Source organism: Desarmillaria tabescens (assembly GCF_030435595.1).
Source record: "Desarmillaria tabescens strain CCBAS 213 chromosome Unknown EV420scaffold_28, whole genome shotgun sequence".
In the NCBI taxonomy this organism is placed as follows: Eukaryota; Fungi; Basidiomycota; class Agaricomycetes; order Agaricales; family Physalacriaceae; genus Desarmillaria; species Desarmillaria tabescens.
In genome coordinates this window covers 82455-108138 of record NW_026848327.1, presented here as the reverse complement: position 1 = coordinate 108138, position 25684 = coordinate 82455, and the positions used below count along the sequence as shown (strand labels likewise).

Sequence of the window (25684 nt, the reverse complement as noted above, 5' to 3'; positions counted from 1 at the left end):
TGAATCGGTCAAGCACTAAAGTCATTAATTAGCATAGCAGTTCTTGATCACAGATAGCGAGCTAGACGCATACGGGGTGAAGAACGAGGGGCCATTTTCAAAGCGTTACTTAGATCGGCAAACGAAGTAAGTGTGCAGGGGAGGGTCGAGATTTCGAGGTCTCAGCCCACATGTTTTATAGCCAAGAGCACAATAAACGTCTCTTGGCCTGAGCCATCCAGTCCGAGGTGAAGCTTCAGGTTACTTGGTGATCATTTCCATTCTCAGTCCTAACAACAAGCAACGCATCGCCCAAGCATGGCCAAGTACAGCCAAGGAACGTAGTGCTAGCCCCGAAAAGAGACTGTCCAATCTTTCGAGTCGAAGCTGATTGATAGGGAACAACAAACGTCCAAAAGGGCGTTGACGGTCGTAGTAGGTCCGCGGGTTCCCAGCGCTTGAAAATACAACACCAAAGTCGAACACGAGACGCAGATATAAAACCTGTGTCCAAGAGGTACATGTGCGCTTCTGAAGAAGAAGAAACACCAAACCTAACGTAGCTTTAAGGGGGGTAACCAGGAATCGAGGGAGCAGTAGGGGGTCTCGAAGCGCAGGCGCCGGTGCCTTATACCTTGGCCGCATATATGAGTGCTACGGACAAGAGGTCTGTCAGAAAATATCCGACGCGTCCTCCGATCAGCGTTGAACATCCTAGTTCCACATCTTCGCACTGGTCCGTTCCTGGCACCAGTCAACAAAGCAGTAGTACACATTACAAGGCACAAAACAGCCTGGCGGTGTACAAGGTGTGAAAGCGTCCCTTAACTTGATCAGGTGTACAACAAAAATCACCACAAAACCAATGCCTCATGATCTGATAAGCGAAGGCTATATGCCTAGAAAAGTTTTAAGGATCAGAGCCGTGTAATCAAATCGTCTTTTTCACTGGCACGTACATTCGACAAGCGTCATGCCTTCTAGAACCCGCACCATGATCTCCTCAAGACGGAGCTAATGAAAGGATACAGGCCTCAAGCGCCAAGAGGAGGAAGCTGGCCGTGTGTGACAAAGTTGAGGTCGGAAACGCCAATGGTATGACCACATCATACTCCAAACTCCGCGAAAATGTCAATGATTCACCATCCACACGGTCAGGAGAGGCCAGTGCTTCCCTGCTATAATTTCCGCTGAAACTGGCCGTATATATGCACATTCGCGGAAACGTAGAGATTCTCCGCGACCCTGCACGGAAAAGAGTTTATCAGTCTTGTATTTGAGACAAGCACTGATTATATGACAATGCTCACAGTTGCAGCGATCCAGGATTCGAATCCTTCAGTGAGCATCCGAGACATTGGGTTTGCCCTCCGGAGAAACGGTGTCAGGATTAATGTCTGGTCATCGAATAGACGCGACGAATATTGTCGCTCGTCTGTGTCGCAGATAAGTATTATCGGTTCCTTGACGGATAATTAGAATAGGCTGAATGACCGAGTACTATCCCAAGTTCACTTGCTTCTTACACAACTTTGAAGGGAGAAGAGCGAGCTCCTCGAGGCCGGCTTTCTTCGTCAGAGGCTTGGGCCGTCGTATAGTACAATCCGTTGACTAGTCCTGACGCTGTTGCCAAAGTTTTGTTGGAATGCCGGATCTATACTATGGGCCATAGATCTGTGTTGACGTTGCCAACATGTAAGAATGTCGGAAATTCGAGTCACTCTTGGTCGCTGCTCCAGACGGCATCGGCAACGTCCGTCGAAACATATTACGGCATCTCGGCATTAACCTCAACAATCAACCAAGCGCTCAACTTCCTGCTATTCACGAAGGACTTCAGAGCGTGCCACGAACTCTTCGAGCTTTATGGCTTGCGGTTTTCCCAATTTCATGCCTGTCTAAACGAATGCAACTGGTTTCATCCTAGATTTCTGTACCAGGAAGTAACCGAAGTTGAAAAGTTCTTCGAGCTGGTCGCAGACTCGCGGTGCCTCAGGATCGTAGTCGATTTAACCTCACGTCTCACCTGCAGCGAATCCCTGTGGGACTGTACAGGAACTCAAACGTATTCAATCGAATTTCTCTGTATACATCGTCCCCAGGATGCGCTCTCGTCTTGCTAGGCCTCGGAACCCAGACCTTCCTCGGATTGGTTAGGTGACATTCATTAACATTTCGCGGCACTGAGTTATTGTTATTTGTAGATTTGGCGTTGCTGATTGGTCTGGGGACGGCGTTGGCCTGTTGTCCTACTCCCCATCCTAATGCTCATCTCTGGAATCGGTATGACGCTTAGGGTCTTTTTCTATCTCACGTTTACCTATAGTTCTTTCCAGTGTTCAAGATCATGAATACACACCAAGGGTACACCTCTGGCAATGACTACGTACTCGGCTTTGTTCTGTACTCATCCTTCGTCCTGGTGACGACAATATGGTGTACCGCTTTCATCATTTACCGCATTTTAACTGTTGGACAGGCAAGTGGTGAAGTTGGAGGCGGAGTCAGCTTCTATCGCCATGTTATCGAAGTCTTGATCGAATCCTCCGCATTATATTCTGTATCCTTAATCCTATTAGTGGTCTTTGAGGTTCGCGAAGTTCAAGCACGATATTATGTTGATGTCATGACGGGGATTGCGAGGGTGCGTTAATGTCCCTTCTTTCCCTTGGCGGCTAACAACAAATGTTCGTCTCTCAGGGAGTAGCTCCAACGCTGCTTGTTGGGCGTGTCGCTGCAGGACACGCACGTTCAGACGACTCATGGCAGGGCAGCGTAATGTCGTCACTACATTTCGGGACAACGCATTCGCGGAATAATGACCAACCAAGCCTCGAGGAGGAGACATTGCAGAGCATCGTGCTAGAGGAAGATTTACATATTAACAGCTGTTGATGCTCAAATTCGCAAATTCAGGTTCTTAATGGCCGCATCACTGACAAGATCAAATACCAATATATTATCACGCGGACGTCTCGCCCGAGCCAGCTTCTCACAGTAAATGTACGGGAATTGAGATGCATATAATGGAATTTTCTGTTTCCGCCATCACTGAAATGCGCTCTGATTCATCTCGTCTTGCTAAGCCGCTTGTCGGGGTCCTTACGTCCATTGGCTCTGCTGCTATTTATCTGGCTTGGATATATCGTGTGGTAGGTGAGATGTTTTATTCGGAACCATAGACGTCCACGATGTTACTGACGCTTTTCTAGAATCGTTTTGTTTGCCGAGCTTGAAGCTCATACGCCGGTCGTCCCACTCTACATGATGGTGACTGTCTTCAATCAATGGGGCTTGATCAAATTATCTGATGATTGGCCGCTATAATTGAAAGACATCGGAGGGACCGAACGATAACGAATCTGAATGACAATTCTAGTCGATTTAAGTTTTAAATGGTAGCTGTTTTCAGGTCACCGCCGTTCACACTTACGCTGTGCATGTTACCCAGATGCTCGTATCATTGCTTTGGTTGATGGCTCGCGGCACCAGTATACAGTGCTTACTTTCGATGCTGACAATTCTTATGATCCCTGTGACTATGGTGATGTTGCGACGACATGTAGTAATTGAAAGCGCATCAACTTGGATTGACGGAACTGATCATCTTCCCGAGTCTCGAAGCAGTTTGATGCTTTGCCGAACAAGTTAGCCATCGTGAACTTACTGTCGATGATTTCATTGGAGAGACATGACTGCTGCGCACTTTCTGATGGGCCACTATATAACAAAGTATGAGGATGGAGTACGTGTTCGGACCTCCTTGTGTAGTACTCTACCCTATCTTTTTCTCTACCTATTCGTGATGACCTACCAACTCGATATCCCGCCAAATCTTAGTGGCAGTGACATAACTGCCATGTACCAATATCTAGACGCTCAATTGAACACGGAGATTCTCTATGCTCACTTATACGGTTTGTATTGTCGCTTGAGTTTTTAATGCATCTATCTAATTTGTCACTATACCTAGGCATCTATACCGGCATTGTCGCCGTCACCCTATGGAATATCTGTGAGTGTAATATATCCTCTGTGTGATCATCTACTAAAGCTCAATTGAATAACCAGTCACCCGTAAATCCTGGCCCGTTGGACGACAAGTCATGGTCATAGCTATCATCCTCCTCTTCATCGTCACTACCATCAATGTCGGTCTCAATTGGTCTTATATCGGCTCTGGCTTTATCGACAACAGGCCAAAGTTTCTACTCAAATTATTCGGTGCTTGTATTTTCTAAAAACACAATGTTCTTGGGGATGGGTATCACAGGCGCCATCAGCACTATCATTGCAGATTCACTATAGGTGAGTGTACTGAATTCATTTGGAAATTTTCACAGTCCTCACTTATTGTGTAATATAGATTTGGCGTTGCTGGATGGTCTGGGGACGGCGCTGGCCTATTGTCCTTCTTCCCATCATGCTGCTTATCTCTGGAATTGGTGCGATGCTCAGATTTTTTTCTGTCTCACATTTTCTCATAGCCCGCACTAGTGCTCAAGTTCATTGATACTTACCAAGAATATACGACTGGCTACGACGACGTAATTTTCTTCGTTCTGTACCTATCCTTCGTTCTGGCGACGACAATATTGTGTACCACTCTCATCATTTACCGCATTTTGACTGTTGGACGGGCAAGTGATGGAATTGGAGGTGGAGTCGGCGTCTATCGCCATGTTATCGAAGTCTTGATCGAATCGTCTGCACTATATTCTGTATTCTTGATCTTATTAGTGGCCTTTGAGGTTCACGGAGATTGGGCAGGATATTACTTTGATGCTATATCCGGGATTGTGAGGGTGCGTGCATGTATCCTTTCCTTCCCTTGGCAACTAACAACAAATGTCCGCCTCTCAGGGAATAGCTCCAACGCTGCTTGTTGGGCGTGTCGCCGCAGGACACGCACGTTCGGACGACTCATGGCAGGGCAGTGTAATGTCGTCACTACATTTTGGAACAGCGCATTCGCAGAATAATGGCCAATCAAGCCTCGAGGAGGAGACATTGCAGACCATCGTGCTAGACGAAGATGTAGAGGCTCAACAGGGGAAGACGGGTAGGCACGAGCACATCCAAACTGGATCCCAGGAATATCTGGACCTACCAAACAGCGTCGTGCTCCGAGATGACTTGAAAGCTCGGCCAGAGAGTATAGGGGATAGCCACGGAAGACAGGCTATTGGACATACGGATTAATGTCCCTCATGAGTATCATTTCCCTTTGCTCATACCCATTTGATTGAATACCGGCCTCCATCATAATGTACTTCACAAGCGTAATCAAGGAGCCAGGAGTGTCACAGCGGCACATCCTCGTCGTACTTTTCACTGAATTTGACTGCATATATGCACATTCGCGGGAAAGTAGAGATTCTCTGTGACCCTGCATGGAAAAACAATTTGTCAGTCTTGTACAATGTATTTGAGACGTACCACCACTGGATGTATGCTCACAATTTCAGCGGTCGGGTCTTCGATCCTTCAGTGCTTCAGCATCCGAGTGGTTTGCTTTGCCCTCTGGAGACACGGCGTAGCGCGCTAGAATGGGCACTATCACGAGTCGTCTGCGCTGTATAGATAGTCACTATCAGTTCTCTGATGAGCAAAATGGGCACCTGAATTACTGAGCATAAATTTGACCCATCAACCTAAATCGTACTTGGAACTTCTTGTACAGTGTTTCGGAAGTGAGAAGAATGAACTCCAAGATCTCGATTCCCCTAGAGGCTGCCACAGGTATACCACCTTACCTCGTCCCGACGCTGTTGTAAAGCTTGTTATGAGAATATTGATATCTAAACAGTCGTCCTCGAGGAGCTACTGTGAGAATGTATTCATGGTAATGTGGAACATTGAAAATCACTGGCTGACGAACAAGCGTGCCGACATTGGCAATCAGCCTGATACGGCATCCTCCGATTTCAATCAGCCAATCAGAATCAGAATCAGACCCCGAGCCGTCCACCAACTCCTCCGCTTTGCATTGCCGACGCTTGTTCATCTTTTGTTCCGAATGGGCAGGCAGTTTTCATGTGGCTTTTCCAATTCCCGGATTCTAAGTAAAAATATGCAGTAGGTTAAATTTTATGATTATCGGCCTTTCAGAGAAGTATTAACAACTGTTGACGCTCAGATTCACAAATCCAGGTTCTTAACAGCTGCATCACTGGCAGGATCGAATGTCAACATAACTTCTTAGGCACGTCTTGCCTGAGCCAGCTCCTCACAGCCAATGTACAGGAGATGAGGCACATTGTTTCGGATCTCTCGGCTTCCGCAATCGCTGAGCGCTCATTCCTTTCGTCTTGCTAAGCCGCCTGTTGCAATTGGAGTGCTTACGCGTCCATTGACCCTACTACTATTCGTCTGGTTTGGATAGGTCGTGCATGGTCGTGCAGTAATTAAGGTGTGTTATCCGTAATCATAGACGTTCACAGTGTTACCGAAGCATCTTTAGAATCGTTTTGTCTATTGATCTTGAAGCTTGTACTACACCTCAGTCGATGTGATGGATCATGGTGCCTGTCTTCAATCAACGATCATTTCAAGAGGGGCCTAATCGAAGTACTTGACGGCGACTGTCTATTATAATTGAAAGACCTCCGAGCGACTGAACGAGAACGAATGTCAATTCTAGCTGACTTAACTGGCGGCTGTTTTCAGGTATTGATGTTCATACCTGCGCTGCACATGTTGTCCCCAGACGCTCGTATCATTGCTCTGATCGACTTAAATTTCTGATGACCTACGGCGCCAGTATACACTGCTTACTCGATGCTGGGAATTTATATCATCCCTGTGACTGATATTGTGAAGAGTGACATACACTTATTGAAAGTGGATCTGCCTGAATGGACTGAGCCAGTGATTATCTTCTCGATCTCTAGGCACTTCGATGCTTCACTCGACAACAAATTACCCATCGTGAACTTACTGTCGACGGTTTCATTAGAGAGATGGCTACTGTGCCCTCGATGCGATACTTTGACTCCGCACTTTCTGATGGGCCACTATATAACGAAGTATGAGGTATGGATTTGTCCCAGGAATCGGACCTTCTTTGTATACTCTGCCCTTTCTTTATGTCTACGTATTCGTGATGACCTACCAACTCGATATCCCGCCAGACCTTACTGGTCCTGACATTACTTTCATATACCAAAATCTAGATGCCCAATTGAACACGGGGATCCTCTATGCTCTCTTACATGGTTTGTACCTTCGCTTAAGCGTTGTATTTGCCTATCTAATTCGACATCTACAACCAGGCATCTACACTGGCATAGTTGCCGTCAGCCTATGGAATATCTGTGAGTGCAATCTATCCTCTGTCTCATCATCTAAGCTCAATCGAATAACCAGTCACTTGTGAATCCCGACCTATTGGACGGCAGATCATGGTCGTGGCTATCATCCTCCTCTTCGTCGTCACTACCATCACTGTCGGTTTCAATTGGTCTTATATCAACTCTGCCTTCATCGACAACGGCCAAAGTTTCTGGTCAAGGTATTCGGTGCTCTTATTTTCCCCGAACATATTTTTGGGGATGGGTATCACAGGTGCCATCAGCAGTATGCTTGCAGACTTTGCTATGGTGCATGTTATCTATCCGAAATATTCGTGGCACTCGTCTACTGGTACTTATAGATTTGGCGGTGCTGGATGGTCTGGGGACAGCGCTGGCCTGTTGTCCTGCCTCCCATTCTAATGCTCATCTCTGGAATCGGTACGATGCCCAAGGCCTTTTTCTATCTCACTATTTTCCTATATTTGCTCCAGTGTTCAAGCTCATAAATACATACCAAGCGTACGCCACTGGCAACGACTACGTACTTGGCTTTGTCCTGTACTCATCCTTCGTTCTGGCGACGACAATATTGTGTACCGCTCTCATTATATACCGCATTCTGACCGTTGGACGGGCAAGCGACGGGATCGGCGGTGGAATCGGCTTCTATCGTCATGTCATCGAAGTCTTGATTGAATCCTCCGTGTTGTATTCTGTATTCTTGATCCTATTAGTAGGTCTTTGAGGTTCGTGGAGATTGGGCAGTATATTATGTTGATGCCATGTCCGGGATTGTGAGGGTGCGTGCATTTATTCTTTCCTTCCCTTAGCAGCTAACAACAAATGCTCATTTCAGGGAATAGCTCCGACGCTTCTTGTTGGGCGCGTTGCTGTAGGACTATGCACGTTCGGACGAGACATGGCAGACTAGCGTGATGTCGTCATTACACTTTGGAACATGGCGCTCGCGGAATAGTGGCCAGTCAAACCTCAGGGAGGAGACATTACAGAACATCATGCCAGAGCTAGAAGCTCAAAGGGGAGTCGGAGATGGACGGGCACAAGCACGCGAGCACTGGATTCCAGAAATAACCCCTGCCAAGCAACGTCACGCTCCAAAATGACTTGGAAGGTCAGCAAGAGAGTGTAAGAAATCACTACGGAAAACTTCTGCGAATTAATACCCCCTACGATAGCATTTCCTTTCATTGAGTCTGTTTGCTATTTATTAGACGTCGGAATCTCCACACTCGTTCCATTTTTCGTTATGGGTCTTTGACGATCTCTTCTATCCATTTGACGGCGCTTAAATATTTGGCTTCTCCGTACTTGACGTTCCTTTGATATACCACTTCGAATACCACTCTGATTGTTCAGAAACCGTTCCCCATTGAAGTTCAATGTTCAGACCTCTCCTCTTATTAATTCGCCAACGCTGCAATCGAAGGGGGCAAAATTCCTCGTACCTTCTTTGTATTCGGAAATTCTGCCCCTTGAAAGGGTGATCTGTGTAGCCTCCAAGTTAGAGCGTCGAGTTTCTTTGAAATGTGAACCGACCTAGCGTGTGAAAAATCCGCCACATAAATGCTACATTCGCCTTATCTGCAATCTTATGACACGTCTGGTCACCTAACGGTACATATGTTCGTCGGTCTGAATCCTGGACCCGGCACTGCCTCCATCCAATTATCGGGCGATAAGATGGGGAATGCCAACTCTGACATCGCTTTTGCAACTTCAGTGTTCCAACGCTTACGCCAAAAGAATCTTGCATTCATCAATGTTCGAAAGGCACTATTCGTATTGGGAAGCATATGTAGGATTCTGAAAGATCAAAGGGAAACAGACAAATCATAAGGAGCGGGAAATCACTGTCACTAATTACATTTCCTTCTATTCTGCTTGTATAGCTTTCAAAAATACCACTGTGACATGCTTATGAGGCGAATCCTTCGCTTCTCTCATGCTGCGTCCTTGATACTTCTGCAGAATCTTTTGAATGAGTGGTATTCTGCGTCGCAGGCTTACAAGTGTTGGTAACCCATGATCCCAATCCTCTTGAAGCCCATCTCTTATCCAGCACCTAGTTAGATCGGCATTGTGGTGAAAAATGTACGTGTCCATCTGGATGAGAAGCTTCAATTGTGAGTCGCAGGAGAATGTCCGCAGCAGCGTAACCATCTGTTCGTAAACCCGCCATGCATCACTGTCGAGAGGGATGTCGTCCAACATGAAAACATGGAACATCTCATCCATCAGCTTAAGCAGCTTAGAGCACTTGATGACGGGTCCTGTCAAAGAATGAATAGGCTGCCGGCTGTTGACAAAGGAGCTGTTGATAATCTGTAGAAGAGCGGCTATTCTCGGATGTGAGCCATCCGAGCAGTCAAGATCGCTCAGCACGTTGAGAAGTCCCTCCAGCCCGACATCCTTGCAACAGTCCATAGCAGCCCTGAACCAAGGACCGCCTCGGTCGGGTACGCCGATCCTCTCGCCACACCCTTCACAGTATGGTTGTAAGCAATGAGGACACACTAAGAGCACACTAATCGAGTCCACAAGGAGTGCTAGTCCGTAGTTCCTGCAAGTAAGGAGGCACAGCACTAGCGAAAGAAATGCTGCTCGGCTTGAGCAGGACCACATGACAACCTTGGCATCGATGGTCGTTAGTGAGCAGGCTGGTGAGTGGGCGCAAGTCATCTCGGAGCTGCGTCAACGCTGTTTTGTACCCGACTGAACCAAGGCTATTTTCGGATGATTGACTAGGTAAGGCTCAGAGCTGGAGACAAGGATAATGTTTGACTGTCTCTCGACGTGTGTACGTCATTTGTTACACCCTGCTCAAGAGACGGAGACGATGGCTGAGTAGCGGGACCAAGATGTAAAACGTCCATGGTATCGGTCAGTTCGTCGATTAGCCCCAGAGTATGTGGTGACCGCACGCGTGGAGAAACTGGTTGTAGGTCGGGTGACGAGTTGGACTTAGAACCAGATGTTGGAGCACCTGTAGATGCCAAGATTGGTAAATGCCATTCCTGCGTTTAACGCGAATAGTATGTACCTGCTTCAGATAGGACATTGCTTGTTGACTCTATGATTCTTTCAATCCAGTCGTCCGAAACGAAAGCTAAAAGAGATAGATGTGAGACGTGGACGCTTTATAGTTAGGATGTGATGTAAATACCTATTCTTTGAGCTGGGTTTGAGTAATGAGTCGCCGAGGCTCTGCGTTCACGATCAGCGGCATTAAGGTAAACTTGATAGTCGGCATCATCCAGTTCGAGAGGGCCGGTTAGATACACTGTCGGCGAGACAAAATATGTGGGATACTGGCTTCGAGATAGTTTCTGAGGTATCTGCTGGAAACCAAACTCCGTCGAAGGTGGAGAAGCTAACCCGCATTAGTTCGTTGCAACTGAATCCCAGGGAGTATTTACCTTGTAACGTAGCGTTCGAATGATTGGTGTGATCCGATGCATTTGGTGACCTTGACTGGGGTGTTCGTTTCGAGCCCTTTCTTTTCGAGAATGCTGGATCAGTCATAAGTTTTAACTTCTCGTCGATGATGCTCGGATGTACATACAACCCTTAGCGGAAGAAACCATTGCAGTGCGTCAGGACTACTAGGCACCTGAGTAGTTCTGGGAGCGTTAACGAAGGTTGAAGTTCTTTATAGATGGGAGTACAACCAATACCTTATTGGTCCGCTCCGGAAGCTCTAGGGCGGTTGCTAGACTCGCTGAATGAACACTTGAGTCGTCCTCGAAACCACCAGTGCATTGTCCTCTAGGGAGAAAACAAAGCAGGCACAATCAGAGAAACAGAATGTGTAGGCCCTAAACTGAATTACATTCCAATGTTCTGAGTCCGAGATGATTGATATAGAATAAGGACCACCTTCGGTTTTCCACGAATCAAGAATACGGGGGTTTCCTTGGTATCCTATTGTCCTGCTGGAAGTGCTCCATGTTGTATTGTGATACGAAAAGAAAGTTGCATAAGCTTGGAACCCCCAAGCTGAAAAGGAAGAATACGCGGCATGCCGCGATAGAACATGGCAACGCTTGCTTCGGCTGGATCGGTCCGACAAAGTTTGTATGTATGTTTGGGATGTTCGTGCACTTCCATTCTGTGGACAAAGTTCGAATTTACTCATTTGACGTTCCATACCCACCCCCTCCGGGAGTCATGATAACTATCCGATCCCCCTTCGCCATTGGGGCTGTGTTCTTACCACCGATAGACAGCGCCCTCTCCTTCCCTTGAGCATCCTTCGATATCCACAAATTGACTCCCAGTGCGCCCGGATCGCCTCCCATCAAACCATAAGGCTGGATAAACCCTCCGCTCACTCAAGATGCTGCACTGCACTGTGCGACGGAACTCGATATCTCGCACAACACCATCCCCACCATGATATCGACCTTTTCCACCTGAGCCAGGGCGCAAGGAGAATCGTCGAAGGATGACAGGGTATCGCCGCTCCATGATCTCAGGATCGGTGATACGTGTGTTCGTCATGTGTCTGGAGAAGGGTCAGATTTGGGCAATCATATCATGTCTTTGGACTTGACTAACGTATGAACACCAGAAGGTCCCATGCCATCCGGGTCCTGCACCACCGCCACCTGCTATGGTCTCATAGAATCCAAACGACTTCTTCTCTCCAGAAGCAGTAATTTCAGTGTCATATCCGAAAGGTGAGATTATTCATGCAGCCTTGTGACGCTGCACAGGCTTCGAAGGCCCGAAGTACGACGTCAGTCAGTCCTATGAAGAGTATCATTTCAGACAAAAACATTTGGGATAAATGAAAACGACCTACGTTGGCTGGTTAGTACATTTCCCGCACAAACCGCCGCATCTGCGCTTGGTTTCAAGAAGCATCCATCCGGTATGATCACATTGATTGGAGTCATGCACCCTACACCATTAACAAATCTCTCCAAAGAGCCCGAGTAACCACTCACCCTGATTCAACGGAATATCACTCGCCAACAAACATCGCAACGCGTAGATAATCGACGAGTTCACAATTGCTCTCGGTGCATTCCAATTGCCATACACTTCCGGACCGGTGCCTGTGAAGTCAAAAGTCGCAGAGCCGCTCTCCCTGTCGATGTCGATCCGCAGTGCTATCGGCGATCCATCATCCATGCGATCAAAAGCAACCAATGCTTTACCGCTATGCCTCTTGCTGAATTTTCGCAAGAGTTGTCGAACAGCCTCTTCAGCTGTCGACTGGATCGCATACATATACATCTGTACCACTGGTAGCGTATACTTCGACACAAGGTTCTTGACCAAACCGACACCCTTATACTGGACAACCAAGGTCAGATCTGCAATCCGAAAAGGATAGGTACGTGCTTACAGTTGCAGCAATCTGGGCATTTATATCACTCAGGTTGTCCTTTAACGCCCGTGTCCCTTTTCCGCCTGGGTGCTTCAATGGCTCTTCTACCAATAGCTTGTATAAGCTCATCTTCATTATACTTTCCCGCGCTGACGACCTTGAAAGTCAAAATCGACGCTCCCTCATCGTATATCGTCTTCGAGAACGGCGGCATAGAGCCTGGAGTCTGCCCTCCAACATCGGCATGGTGCCCTCGAGAGGCGACGTAGAAAATGATATCTCTTCCGCTATCGTCGAATACGGGAGTAACGATCGTAATATCAGGGAGATGGACTCCGCCACTGACAGCCGAGTTGCTAAGTATGACATCTCCATCGTGAAGTCGTCCCTTCCAATGTTCGTGCTGCCAACGAACAGCAAATTGCATGCTACCCAGCATAGCTCTGGAAATATCTGAATCATTATGCGGAATCAATTACGAAGTCAAGGACTCACGGTACATGAGGTGCATTAGCCACCAGCCTCCCATCAGGGTCAAAGAGTGCGCATGAGAAATCAAGTCTGCAAGAAGAAATGAAGGGACGCCGGCAGGCAGAAATCACGTACTCACCTCTCCTTGATATTCACGCTGACACTGGTCTTCTGCAACGTCCTTCCCATCTGCTCTGCTATTGACATAAACCGATGCCCAAACACCGATAAGCGAATAGGATCGACTGCAAGCGGATCATCCGTCTTGCCCTCCGAATCGACATTTTCAGGGTCGATATCCACCACAACGTGATCATCCAACACCATAGCGACCGCGCTTGGCGTGACGACAATCGTCTGCGTGGCGTCAAGGATTATCGCCGGCCCTTTGATGACCGAACCAGGCGTTAATTGACCTAGCTTATACACCCCTGCGTCTATCCAACCCGTCGATCCAAAGTACACCTTCCGACGTTTCAAACGGCGCTGGAGTGAGAGGTGCCAACTTCAGACGACTAATTTGCTCCGATAGTGCCTCGCGCGACGCGTCGCGACCGCCATCTTGGATGCCACTGACGCGTACCCGAAGATCATCGACCCAAACGCTCCGTCCCTCAAGAGAGAACCCAAATTCTTGATGATGCTTGGCTTTGAATACTTGGACAAAATCGTGGGACGATTCCACGGCGATCATCAGTGTGGCATCGGAACCATCATAGCGCTAATTCCAAGTTTAGTATACATAAACTCAATATACAAAAAAGCGCGAACCATATTCAAGTACGACATGGACGAAAGCTGAGATTTCGTGAACCCTTGCGCAATCAAGCGTCCTTCGGATCTGACTCGAAGGATAGCTAGGCGGGAGCGCAGAATGTCAAAACTCGAATCATCGGCGATAATAGAGAAGGATTCCTGACTCTCGTCCACCAACTCAGCTTTCGCCAGTCCGAACGCAGAAAGGATAGCTGACGACTTGTGGATGAGAATACGCGACATATCTAACGCCACAGCGACATCACAAGCAGATTGTCCTCCCGCACCGCCGAACACCGCCAGGTGATGGCTAGACGGATCATACCCTCTTGCTTCGCTGATAGCTCGGATAGGTAGACACATAGCTTCCGTTGCGACTGTCAGAAATCCAAGGGCGATCTCTTCTGGAGTCTTCTCCACTCCGGTATCCGTTGAAATCTGTTTGGCGAGGGCAGTGAACTTCTCTCGAACCACATCAGCATCAAGGGACTGATTTTCATCCGGTCCGAATATCCTGGGAAAATGTGCCGGAAGAAGTCGGCCTAAGAATACATTTGCATCCGTTGTGGTGAGTGGGCCACCCTTGCGATAACATGCGGGCCCGGGAGATGCACCGGCAGACTGGGGTCCTACTTTCAAAAGCCCGTTTTGCCAGAGAAGAAGTGACTAACAAGTAATAAGGTTTGGTAAGAGTGATGTCTTGAAACTGACAAATTACTCACTCCTCCACCGGCAGCAACAGTGTTGATATCGAGTTGTGGACTTTGAATGGTAACACCGGCCGTTGTTGACTCCATAAGATGCTCAAATCTCCCATCGAACCGTGACACGTCCGTGGATGTACCTACCATATGAGGTGTTAGTTGTATTAAAAATTAATGAATGAATGATCAATTTCGCTGACCACCCATGTCAAACCCAATCAACGGCACTTTTAGTTTCTCATCCCAGCAAGTCTTTGCGATACCAACAACCCCACCTGCAGGACCACTGAGAATTGCCCGTAGTCCAGAGAATGCTTCTGCGTTAACCACTAGGTAAGTGAATCAGTATCTGTCTTAGGAACACGTAAAGGGACACGTACATCCGCCGTCGCTCTGCATGAATTGAAGCATCCTAGGTCGAAGGTTCTTGAAACTCTTTTGAAAACTACAGAGAAGTCAGACGTGTTGAAGTTAAGGGTGGTCAGACGCGTACCCTTGAAGATATTTCTGGAGCTCCGGCGTAAGATAGGCGTCTGCCGTTGCCGAGTTCGCACGAGGAACAATGCGAATCATTGGTGAAAGCTGGGACGATAGGGATACATGTATAAACCCAACCTCTCGAGCGATGTCGGCGACCAGAATCTCGTGCTTAGGATACGTATAAGAATGAAGAAAAGAGATGGCCAGGGAGCGAAAGCCGTCGTCGTAAAGGCTCTGGAGGTGTTTACGGCATTCGCCGGCGTCTGTAAAAACGTCGGTCATCATTCAAGGCTGACGGATCAAAAAGCTCTACCGGGGACATGTTCAACCTGAATCCTTTCTCCGCTTGTGCCTAAAACGACAGGGAGTCCCTCCAATCGGTACACGTCTGCGAGTAAAACTCTCTCTTTGACCTCGATTACCCTCTCGTACAACACCCCAGGCCGTTTGGCTGAGAGGTCGAACAAATCTGGACGACTTTGATTGCCAATGTGCAGAAGGTCGCGGAAACCTTCGGAAACAAGGAAAGCAGTCTTCTCTCCCTTACGTTCGAGTAATGCTACGGTGAGATAATGAGCAATGAGGAGAGATAGATGGAGGTAGGGTACCGCTGAGCACGAATTAGTACAAATACGCTTTGAAAATGCGCATATACCCACTTTGTCGCGACCGTTGTCCCCATCCTGATGACTTCTATGCCCGACAAGTCAAGAAGCTCTCCTCTTGGTATGGCTGTATCATAACCTATCTCCAAGACACGTCGGATAGCTTCCGTAGGTGCATCAGGGTAAGCGGCGTCAATCGACAAAACCTTCAGGATAACGGGAGGGCGATGGGCGAACGTCGCGTAGACATCGCAGAAGGTGCCACCTACGAAGAATAAGTAAATTTCGGCACCTTATTTATTGACGTACCTCTGTCGATAGCAATACGAATGCCTGCAGCGCTACGAAGGGTATCCAGAGCGACTGGCATAGCTCTGGGAACGATAAGAAATGAAAGAAAGATGAAATCACCATCATATTCGTATTCGAAGGCTAGTAAAGTATCGGAAGGTGAACGGAAACAAGAGACACGTCCGGATTTGAATCGGAAGAGCCAAGCACGAAGCAGAACGGAATGGAGCGCGTTTCGACTCCGATTTCTCGGCATCACCCACCCCGTGGCAGAGCCGCGTTACTCCTACAGGGCTATGTCTTCATAAATCAGAACTCACGTAGTTCAGAATCCCGGAATTCCGGACTTGTCAAGATTGAAACGGTCCTCTGATTAATTTCTGCCTATCTCAAGTTTCAAGTTCAAGATAAGTAAAGCTCCCTTGATTGATTCATGCCGTTAGCGACTCGCTTTCGCATTAAACTGCGGGTAGAGCAGCGCCCAAGGAAGAATTTTAGTACTTTAACTTGGCCGGTAAAGACGTTTTGCCGACAACGTTCCTCTTTTCCATATACAACTTGCGCTCGATGATTATTCAGGTTCAAATGCGAAGGTACGTATGTAGTGGACTCAAGAATCGTGTACAGATCTTTAAAGGCTCGAAGCAGAAAGAAGAAATACATAGGACTATTTAAACCGAGACACAAACGTCCTCATCTTTTATATCCAGCATCAGCATGCGTCCAGGCGTGTGACCAACTACTTCCCCGGCGATGCCACTGTCCATAACGGACAACTGCGGAGTCACTCCGCATCCAAAGTAAACAGCTATTTCGCCATCCTTAATCACAGTGGGATCGCCAAAGTCGGGGTTCGTTCCATCGAGGTCAGTAATCCCTAGGGATTTGGCGCCTTCCGGTCCCCAGGCGACAGGTTCGCCGTGGGTTTTGACGAAAGGACGGGTAATATCACGGACACGCTCGAGATCAGCTAACCGATACGGCCTCATGGATACCACCATGTGTCCACTAAAAACTGGGATCGAAGTGTAAGTGTTAAATAAATATGTCGTAAGAGGGGGTCACCTCCTGCGGGACAGAGCCGGTAGCTCGTCCTGTACATAGGTACAGCACGACCTAGCTCCAAATGCCTGGGAGCAAGACCGTTCTTGGCGAGAGCCGCCTCAAAGGAATAAGAACAGCCGATAAAGAAGGTAACACTATCGTTGCGCCACTCTTGCTCAATGCTTTCCTTTTGCTCGGAAAATACGCCATCGCGATAGACGTTGTAGGAAGGGCAATCGGTCCGAACATCGCTATCTGCCGCAAGCGCTTCGGGGACTTGAGGGTCACCCGGCTTCGTCTCACCAAGGAGAGGGCATCTGACAGAAAATACAGTCAGCTCCAAACAAACGGGAGAAAATGCAGCTAACGAAACGGGATTTCGTGCAGAGCAACCGGAAGTCGGCAGCGAATTTATTGGGCAAGATTATAACGTTCGCCTGCGAATATCCAGGGCAGAGACCCGCAGTACTTGGCGCATTAAAGGCCTTATTCCTGCATAGAATACGGACATCATAAGGACTTCTGACTTGGGAGACAGACATAAGTAGAGGTGCCCTTGTAATGCGAAGCAGGCCCTTTCAAATTGGATTCCATGGTATATAAAGGGCCTGGCAGCGATTCAAAGACGTTTGACAAGGCACCCGATAGATCACGCCGGCGGTACGTTCCGATGATGGAATTCGCCGAATCCGGTAGCTTGGTGACATTAGCGATACGTGGTAATTCCGGGGAACTTTCACGATAAGAAGTCCTGAAATTCTCCGCGATGGGCCCTAGACGCCGGAGCTTTCCAATCAGACTCTTTAGCTCCTTTTATAAATGAACTTTCTGCACCCTGAGTTCGTCCAACTGACCTTGTTGTCGTTAACTTTCATCACTAATGGGCTCGGTTAGTGATACGTCAACTTGTCTCATCTTCTATGAAGTGATACTGACCTTGTTTAGCAGTATTCCGGTACAGAGAAGTCTGCAGAGAAGGATGTCGGTGTCGTGGTCGCTCTTGAAGGCGAAAAACATGGTTCGCCGATTGAACCCAAAACGGAAGCCAGACTCTTGAGAAAGGTTAGCTGCTCATGTTTCTTCCGTTTCGAAGTCAACTGACTAATGCTTCCCGAAGATTGACTCCTTCTTGATCCCAATGCTAGGCGCTTTGTACTTTGTCTGTTTTTTGGACCGTGGAAAGTAATTGCTTCTTTTCGCTGCCCGGTTCCCATGACGCTGATCGATCCACGCAACCAGTATCGGCAATGCCAAAGTTGCCGGTATGGCCATTGACCTTCATCTTGTAGGGAATGAATACGGTGCCGCAGTCTCGGTGGTAGTAAGTGACATTTCTTACGTTGCTACCGTGTCCTAATTCATCCGTCAGTACGCGTCAGGACTGTAGTTTTATTTTTTGCCTTCTTGAATTCACGACTCCATCTTAGGACATACGTTATATTCGAACCCTTCTGTAAGTCACCAAACTACTCTTCTGAAATACTGCTCATATCCCAATTTTATAGACGCAGTGCTCTTGAAGTTGTTAACACCCAGGATTGTTTTATCCGTCTCTACTGTCATTTTTGGCGCACTAACCATTGCCACGCCGTTCTCTGGCTCCTATGGACCCCTTATGGCGATTCGTGTATTGCTCGGATGGGCCGAAGCCGGTAAGGTTTGGCTTGGCTATGAAACTCTCTTAGCATTGACGCCGAGCTAGGAACGTTCCCATGTATCGTCACCTACCTTACAATGACATATCGCAGGGAGGAGCTAGGCATGCGTCTTGCGTACATGTTTACCTGCTCCGCTATTTCGGGTGCATTCGGTGAGTTCCATCCAAACGCGTGTAAAATTTCCAATATGATTTTTGTCCTCACTAGGTGGACTTTTGGCTTACGGATTAACACACATCGAAACATCCTCTGTAGCTGGATGGCAGTGGCTATATATCGTTGAAGGGCTCATTACGATGTGCTTGGGTCCCGTCGCTTACTTCTGGATTCCAAACCGTATTGATCAAGCTTGGTTCCTGTCCGAACACGAGAAGGACTTATGCGCCGTTCGCTATGAGAACAACAAGACCCACTATGACCCAGACGAGAAGTTTGATATCGAACAAGTCATGCTTGCCCCTTTGGACTGGAGGACTTGGGTCCACGGCACCATTCAATTTGGTGCCGATATCACTCTCTACGCCATTTCGACGTTCATGTGACTATTCTGGATTTACTGTTATGTTTCACTTTGTTGATTGTTTCTTTACCAGGCCTGTTCTTATTAGCGATATGGGTTACAGCTCTTACAAGGCTCAACTCCTTACTGTCCCCGTGTATGCTGTTGGCGCCTTGTCCTTTATTATTCAAGCAAAAATGTCCGACCGCACTTTATTACGTGGACCATTCATCATGGCGAATTTCTTGGTTCAGATAATCGGCTATATCATCCTCACGTCTACCAAGACCATCGGCACACGGTATTTTGGCGTTTTCGTTGTCGCGTTAGGTCTTTATGTACCTACCGCGTTGAATGTTGGATGGGTGCGTATACTGCATATTTATTCAAATCGCGTCTGAAGTTGTACCCAGACGCAAAATAACTACGGTCCCCATTACAAGCGTGCTGCGGGCGTCGGCTTGATGCAGTTCGTGGGAAAGTAAGTCCGGATTTTGCTTCCGTCCTCAGTCTTTTCATTCACAATCCCGTAGCTCTGCAGGAGCGGCTATCGGCGAAATATTTGATTCGCGCTTGGAACCGTATTACCACCGTTCATACTACATCTCCATCGGGCTAACGGCCTTGAGCATGATACTTACTGCTCTTATGGTATATCCTTTCTTTCTTCTTGGCACCTATTTCTAATATTATTCTCAGATGCTCTATCTTCATTTGGCCAACAAGAAGAAAGCCGCGGCTGTAGCCGCTGGCGCACCAAACGAACCTCACCTTGGCGACAAGAATCCTCATTTCACTTTCTTTTTGTAGTTAAAGCTACTCGGTTAGAATGTTCTACATTAAGACGTTGATGGCGTTGAAGAGCAATGATAATTAATTCATGTAATGTCCATTCTGGAGGTTCGCCGCCGCGACGTGCTTTGTGAACTGATCGGGCGATCATCTGAACCTGAGATCTTTCGATCGAAATATTTGTTTCCAGGTTTTATTCCGGACATCCTAGCAGTAAACTATCCTAAAGATTTCTATTCATTCCCAATCCTAACTATACTGGATAATGACCCTAAGAAATTCGAGGAAAAGGATCACGCGACATATATCGAACTATCCTCGAAATTCCGAGACAGAGCTTTATCCTTTCCGGTCAACTTCCGGTTATCAAAGTCAGGTCTAGCACAGCCTGGTAAAAGTAACTGCTCTAGTGATATGATCTCCTTCATAAGAAATCTTGGGTCCTGGATACCCAGAGGATACCCAAGGATATGTTCTATAACATTCGATTCTACAATGAATGGCAGGTTGATGGTAGGAATAGACATTTCAAATTGACTCGGCCAGGACGAGTGATCGAGTTAATCCTACGCCTCCTTGTCGAGAATCTCGTGCCTACGGCAAAGGTCCTTGCCAAATTTCCGGAAAGGTTCCTAACATCTGCGTCCTAAGTTAGGCATATGGAATCGTAATGGAATTGCGCGCTGTACCTTGGTCAGAACAGAAGAAAGACTTCTTGTCCTCGTCGTCCTGGACATACCTATTATGCCTTCACCTCCCCCATTTGGCCACTACGTTCCTACCGTCTGCTTTTTCGATGAAAATGAAGAGCTTGATGTATCCGCGATAAATCCCGCATTTTCAAGTAGCAAAGGTAAGCGTTGGTATATCTTCAGTTCAGCTGCACTCTGTTGAAATCTCATTTTCCAGGGTGGAGTTGCTGGCGTCATCGTCCAAGGCACAAACGACAAGGCTCAGCACCTTTCCCATGAGGAATGCAAGTAGACAATACGTCTTACTAGATAGACACTAGATGCAAACGGCTTCAAAGATGTCGTCATTCTCGCTGGGTGTGGAACCCAGTCGGCGCGAGAAGACGCAAAAGCTCTGCGTCGACGCGAAAGATGCGGGAGCTGACTACGCGCTGATTCTATCACCATCGACATTTCCATCGCAGATGTCTGTTCCAAGCGTTATTCGATTCCATCATGAGGTGATCATTCGTGACTCTTTGCTATGTATTTTCTCCATACTTCCCTAGTTTTCCAGGTTGCCGATGCCTCGCCCATTCCCACAATGATATACAATTTCCCCACCGTAACCGCCGGGTTAGATCGTGACTCTGACGCACTCGTTGCCCTGGCCAAGCACCCTAACATTGTCGGGGCCAAACTCACTTGCGGAAACATCGCCAAACTACACCGAATCATATCCTCTGTATCGGCTTCAAAAATTGCGGTCTTGGCAGGGAAAGCAGACTTCGTTCTTCCGGGTTTATTAGCCAGTAGCAGTGGATGCATCACCGCACTCTCCAACCTCACGCCCAAGCTTCACGGTAGGCTATTTTATTTGTGGAGGGCGGGCAAGGGGGAGGAAGCGATGAAACTGCAGGCGACCTTGGCCCATGCCGATTGGGCACTACACAAATTGGGTGGAATTGGAGGTGTGAAAAAAGTGGTGTCAAAGGCGTATGGATACGGAACTGGGAAGGTTCGGACACCGTTGAAGGAAGCTATGTATGAATCTTTGTTAGGAAACCAGCACTATGAGACACTGATGGACTTGATCCGCATGGAGGAGAGGTTGTATTCGAAACTGTAGTCGTATACTTGTACTGGACGTTAAACACGGGAATACTCCGTCCTTGACCCTTGTACCCAAGTTCCTCTCAAGGTCTGACCACGATGGTGTGCCTCAGCGCACGGAAATACAAATTCCGGACGGAACATCGTGCGAATTTTGAACAGGTCATAAACTTCCAGATGAGAGGGCAAAAGTTTCCCAACTTCCCTATCACATCAAAGGCGGACGCGCAAAAAATGGTTTCTGGAGAATTCTGGTATGGGATTCCAAACGTGGCAGAGGACGAAATGTTCGCGATGACGGCAACGTTCAAGAGAGATCCCTTTCCCGAGAAGGTTAATCTGGGTGCTGGAGCTTACAGAGACGAAGACGGAAAGCCATGGGTTTTGCCTGCAGTTAAAAAGGTTCGGCTCCAGTGCAGTTATATTTTTCTCCTGTGTTCATCCCTATGTGAATTGTAGGCTCATACGTTACTCATCGACTCTCCTACCTTGGACCATGAATATCTTCCTATCACTGGCCTCGCTGAGTTCACAACTTCCGCGGCCGAGTTGATGTTTGCGAAAGAGTCGGAGGTGATAAAGCAAGGAAGGGTAAGCCACTGAATATGAAAGTCATATGGGATGACTCAGAGTTCTCTAGGTTACGTCAATCCAAACAATCAGCACTACTGGGGCAAATCACTTGGGTACATTTTTCCTGTCGCGATTCTATCGGTTCAATGGCGAAAGGGAGGTCTACATGAGCCGACCTACATGGAGTGAGTTCATTGTGGTCTGTCTTTCCACTTCGTTCTCACCTCGGATTGAATCAAGTAAACCACTATGCAATTTTTACCAACGTCGGCATCACACCGATCGAGTATCCATACTACAATGCTGACACTCGAGCAATCGACTTCGACGAAATGCTTTTGACGATGAAGAACGCGCCCCCCGATCTATTTTCGTCTTGCACGCGTGTGCCCACAACCCCACAGGACTGGATCCGTCCCAGGAGCAATGGACTACCATCGCCGACATCATGCTTGCGAAGGGTCATTTCGCCTTCTTCGACACGGCGTATCAGGGATTCACCACCGGTGATTTAGACAACGACGCGTGGGCCATTCGAGAATTTTCTCGACGCGGCATAGCGATGCTCGTCTGCCAAAGCTTCGCCAAGAACGCGGGTCTGTATGGTGAACGGGTGGGAGCGCTGCATTTCGTGGCTAAAGATGATGCAGGACCGCACAAAACATCAAGAGCCAGTTGAGTGTACTCACTAGAGTAGAATGTCAGCACCCCGCCAGCATATGGAGCAAAATTGGTACAGTTGAAAATTTGGGAGCCTGAATAAATCAGCTTATAAAGCTTGACAGGTGTCCCTCATTCTTAACGACGCATCCTTGTACGAGGAATGGAAGAGAAACATCAGGACCATGGCCGGGCGTTTGATTGGAGTAAGGAAGGAGCTCTACCGGCTGCTGACGGAGGAGCCCAAGACTCCAGAGAACTGGGATCATGTCATCAACCAGATCGGAATATTCAGGTATTATCCCTTAGCGCAATTTGCTCCGTATGTATCTGAGACGCCGCTTGAAGCTTTACAGGGATATCGGAAGCACAGAGCAAGCGACTCGTAGACGAATTCCACGTATATATCGCGAAGAACGGGCGGATTTCCCTGGCTGGACTGAATGCAAAAAATATTAGGTACTTTGCGGAGAGTTTAGACACGGTCGTGAGAGGTTGACGGACATAGACGAATTAAATAATAGACATTGATAGAATATTTGGGATTTACTGGTTATCCAGGGAAAAATCAAACAAGTATTGACGACGAAGTATGAAGTAGTCGAGTTCGCTGCTGTGGATGAAAGCAGGATGAAACAGCAAAGTTGCCAAGCCAAGCCTCGTGGCCGCGAAGCCCTAAATATAGCTTATTCATCTACCACCATCAACCCCGACGCCCTCACTTCTACCCACGTTCCCTCATCTGTATGCAACGCTCAATTGCCTCGTTTCTTTCATTATCAACGTGGTCAGCATGGAGCAACCAGCAGAATCAGGCCTGGCATTTAGCTCACCTTCGTCGATTCTCCACTTCACGACCCCGGCATGATTTTCACTTTGACACCCACCATTTTGTTCAACGGCTCGAGCGGGAAGGACTCAACCGGGCGCAAGCAGAGGGTATCATGTCCGCTATAGCCGAAGTCATCGACGAGAGCATACGGAATATGACGAGCAACATGGTAACGAAAGCTGATCAGGAGAAAGTATTAATTCCCTGTCATTGATTTTATCTGACCTGATGATCCTGTAATAGCAACATTATACACAACAAGTCGACTTTGCTCAACTCAAATCCGAACTGCAGCTCATGGAGAAGAATGACCTTGCCATTATCAAAGCCGAGAACGACCGGATTGTTGAACGATATCGAGAAGCTCAAGCAGCGATTACGGGAAGAGATAACTCGAACCCAGGCTGGTGTCCGACTGGATCTGAACCTGGAGAAGGGCAGACTGAGAGAAGACAGCGCCGGCCAAGTGCTGAAGATCAGGGAGGTCGACACGCGGATAGAACAGGAGATCGCCAGTTTACGAACGGCGATACAGGCGTCCAAGGTACCTTATTGTTACCACATTTGCCCCTTGCTATAAATCTGAACTGTTTGACAAGGCTACGACTCTTCAATACATCGTAGGAGTTGGTGAGTTGTATGATTATCCCTTTCTGCATACCGTTTATTATCCTCTCAGTCACGACTTGTTCCGCACTTCTGATGGCCTACCTGAGGTTCCGGGCATGACGATATTCCAGCTTTGCCAAGCCCTCCTGGGATACCCTACAATATCGGTCGTAATCTACATTATAATTGACATCTGGCATAATTGGATCCTAAAGGAATGCGAAGCACGGCGATGATGAGCCTTCAAGAGATGAGCGATGGGGCGCAGAAGTCGGTCATGTTCGGTCAGTATCTCGTTGTTCGTCCAGCAGATTTCAAACTGACCTTCCACTCATAGCAAGCATGAAATAGCACACATTTAGAAGTACAATCCTATCTTTATGTTTTCGCAAGAGTCAATTATAGACTATCCCACCCTCAGTCAAGTCCCCTTCTTACAAGATCATGCATCATGACCAAGGTCTTCCTCTCGGAACCCGCATATAAATTATAATGAACTCTTGAAAGAAAGGGCTCGTTCCAGCGTCGCTGAAGGTGACCTGAAGAGAACGAACTTTTGATATTCACATCTACGGTCCAGGAGAACTGCTCAGTATGTTATACTTATGAAATCTGTTTCCAATGTGGCCGCGCAATGTTTTCGAAACTTCTTGTACGGGAAGAGTCAGTCAGAGTCGGGCGGTCGGGCCGACAGGGAGCTCAAAATAAGAACAAATAGCAGCCACATTTCGTTTAAAAGCGTCGTCAGGCCGACTCTTTCTTCCCCCTCACTCCTCCATGTCCGCGTTTTGCCCCAAGACCCTTCTTCCAGGCGAGGGCCACTTAGGATCTTTAGCAGCTTCAGTAATTATCCATCACTATCAGGGTGCTATCGGTTCCGCGGCGTCTCATCTGAGGACCCAGCGAAGGATCATTCTTCGTTGGCGACGGTTTACTCGACTATATATCAGCTTGATCTTTACGGCTACGAATTCTTGCAGGAGAGACTTGTCAAACAGGCCTCATCGCTGAAGTTACTTTGTGTTCCAATCGGATTGCACCAGGGTACTCCTGCGTTACGGTCGGTTTATTACCGTCCGTTGCGTAGAGGTGGCCCCAACTGTAGAGTCTTATCCCTCTGGTTACTACGTGATGCCGCGATAGTGACGGATGTAGTTGCTGTCCCGACATTTCGAGGACCAAGGACTAGCATATACCTATGTATTGTAGGTATCTTGAACAAATGTAGCTTGCCTCGACACGTATGACACGCGTGCGGAGTGAATACATTGTTTTCAAGCAACGCAGCAAGACACC

At 47.7% G+C, this 25684-nt stretch overlaps 12 protein-coding genes across 12 annotated transcripts; 7 read left to right on the top strand and 5 right to left on the bottom strand.

The window, feature by feature from the left end:
- Positions 1-45: 45 nt before the first annotated feature.
- EV420DRAFT_615210 (uncharacterized protein) lies at positions 46-773 on the bottom strand. The gene has a single exon (XM_060482796.1). It carries the CDS (start codon positions 622-624, stop codon positions 241-243), a length of 384 nt encoding a protein of 127 aa, XP_060328389.1. The 5' UTR covers positions 625-773; the 3' UTR covers positions 46-240.
- A 1276-nt stretch (positions 774-2049) lies between these two features.
- On the top strand, positions 2050-3064 carry EV420DRAFT_614827 (uncharacterized protein). The gene is made up of 4 exons (XM_060482794.1): positions 2050-2131; positions 2184-2262; positions 2316-2623; positions 2680-3064. Exons 2-4 carry the CDS (start codon positions 2244-2246, stop codon positions 2872-2874), a joined length of 522 nt encoding a protein of 173 aa, XP_060328388.1. The 5' UTR covers positions 2050-2131; positions 2184-2243; the 3' UTR covers positions 2875-3064.
- Positions 3065-4345: 1281 nt separating this feature from the next.
- Positions 4346-4908, top strand: EV420DRAFT_1243231 (uncharacterized protein; the record flags this gene model as incomplete). The annotated part of the gene is given in 3 exon segments (XM_060466656.1): positions 4346-4447; positions 4467-4784; positions 4843-4908. Coding segments are annotated over 3 exon segments (486 nt in total), but the record flags the coding sequence as incomplete, so codon positions are not given.
- A 2176-nt stretch (positions 4909-7084) lies between these two features.
- Positions 7085-8205, top strand: EV420DRAFT_1645219 (uncharacterized protein; the record flags this gene model as incomplete). The annotated part of the gene is made up of 7 exons (XM_060477753.1): positions 7085-7196; positions 7254-7295; positions 7348-7580; positions 7634-7712; positions 7766-7959; positions 8012-8074; positions 8131-8205. The coding sequence occupies 7 exons, from the start codon at positions 7085-7087 to the stop codon at positions 8203-8205; spliced, it is 798 nt and encodes a 265-aa protein (XP_060328386.1).
- Positions 8206-9167: 962 nt separating this feature from the next.
- Positions 9168-9917, bottom strand: EV420DRAFT_1481721 (uncharacterized protein; the record flags this gene model as incomplete). The annotated part of the gene is made up of 4 exons (XM_060469802.1): positions 9168-9266; positions 9303-9357; positions 9391-9775; positions 9821-9917. The coding sequence occupies 4 exons, from the start codon at positions 9915-9917 to the stop codon at positions 9168-9170; spliced, it is 636 nt and encodes a 211-aa protein (XP_060328385.1).
- Positions 9918-10036: 119 nt separating this feature from the next.
- EV420DRAFT_1696460 (uncharacterized protein) lies at positions 10037-10879 on the bottom strand (the record flags this gene model as incomplete). The annotated part of the gene is made up of 5 exons (XM_060479429.1): positions 10037-10278; positions 10336-10401; positions 10459-10665; positions 10712-10804; positions 10858-10879. The coding sequence occupies 5 exons, from the start codon at positions 10877-10879 to the stop codon at positions 10037-10039; spliced, it is 630 nt and encodes a 209-aa protein (XP_060328384.1).
- A 543-nt stretch (positions 10880-11422) lies between these two features.
- EV420DRAFT_1696451 (5-oxoprolinase) lies at positions 11423-16016 on the bottom strand (the record flags this gene model as incomplete). The annotated part of the gene is made up of 18 exons (XM_060479428.1): positions 11423-11586; positions 11627-11799; positions 12002-12044; positions 12100-12198; positions 12245-12596; positions 12649-12744; positions 12785-13073; positions 13126-13191; positions 13241-13566; positions 13685-13822; positions 13873-14523; positions 14580-14701; positions 14762-14890; positions 14942-14973; positions 15055-15304; positions 15355-15583; positions 15697-15911; positions 15956-16016. 18 exons carry the CDS (start codon positions 16014-16016, stop codon positions 11423-11425), a joined length of 3435 nt encoding a protein of 1144 aa, XP_060328383.1.
- Positions 16017-16495: 479 nt separating this feature from the next.
- EV420DRAFT_1696443 (uncharacterized protein) lies at positions 16496-17523 on the bottom strand (the record flags this gene model as incomplete). Its single annotated transcript, XM_060479427.1, has 3 exons — positions 16496-16952; positions 17003-17298; positions 17375-17523. The coding sequence occupies 3 exons, from the start codon at positions 17521-17523 to the stop codon at positions 16609-16611; spliced, it is 789 nt and encodes a 262-aa protein (XP_060328382.1). The 3' UTR covers positions 16496-16608.
- Positions 17524-17572: 49 nt separating this feature from the next.
- Positions 17573-20087, top strand: EV420DRAFT_614558 (major facilitator superfamily domain-containing protein). Its single transcript, XM_060482793.1, has 13 exons — positions 17573-17870; positions 17927-18043; positions 18099-18163; positions 18221-18302; positions 18351-18355; positions 18409-18434; positions 18487-18633; positions 18684-18791; positions 18847-19177; positions 19233-19503; positions 19552-19619; positions 19672-19789; positions 19838-20087. Exons 1-13 carry the CDS (start codon positions 17862-17864, stop codon positions 19946-19948), a joined length of 1458 nt encoding a protein of 485 aa, XP_060328381.1. The 5' UTR covers positions 17573-17861; the 3' UTR covers positions 19949-20087.
- A 587-nt stretch (positions 20088-20674) lies between these two features.
- EV420DRAFT_1621507 (uncharacterized protein) lies at positions 20675-21730 on the top strand (the record flags this gene model as incomplete). The annotated part of the gene is made up of 5 exons (XM_060475707.1): positions 20675-20783; positions 20806-20819; positions 20840-20910; positions 20993-21122; positions 21179-21730. The coding sequence occupies 5 exons, from the start codon at positions 20675-20677 to the stop codon at positions 21728-21730; spliced, it is 876 nt and encodes a 291-aa protein (XP_060328380.1).
- A 218-nt stretch (positions 21731-21948) lies between these two features.
- On the top strand, positions 21949-23931 carry EV420DRAFT_1696435 (aspartate aminotransferase; the record flags this gene model as incomplete). Its single annotated transcript, XM_060479426.1, has 8 exons — positions 21949-22116; positions 22174-22305; positions 22355-22472; positions 22528-22671; positions 22692-22918; positions 22985-23020; positions 23073-23242; positions 23296-23931. 8 exons carry the CDS (start codon positions 21949-21951, stop codon positions 23444-23446), a joined length of 1146 nt encoding a protein of 381 aa, XP_060328379.1. The 3' UTR covers positions 23447-23931.
- On the top strand, positions 23627-25068 carry EV420DRAFT_1556153 (uncharacterized protein). Its single transcript, XM_060473661.1, has 4 exons — positions 23627-23972; positions 24108-24323; positions 24379-24672; positions 24726-25068. The coding sequence occupies exons 1-3, from the start codon at positions 23694-23696 to the stop codon at positions 24622-24624; spliced, it is 741 nt and encodes a 246-aa protein (XP_060328378.1). The 5' UTR covers positions 23627-23693; the 3' UTR covers positions 24625-24672; positions 24726-25068.
- The last annotated feature ends 616 nt before the right edge of the window (positions 25069-25684 follow it).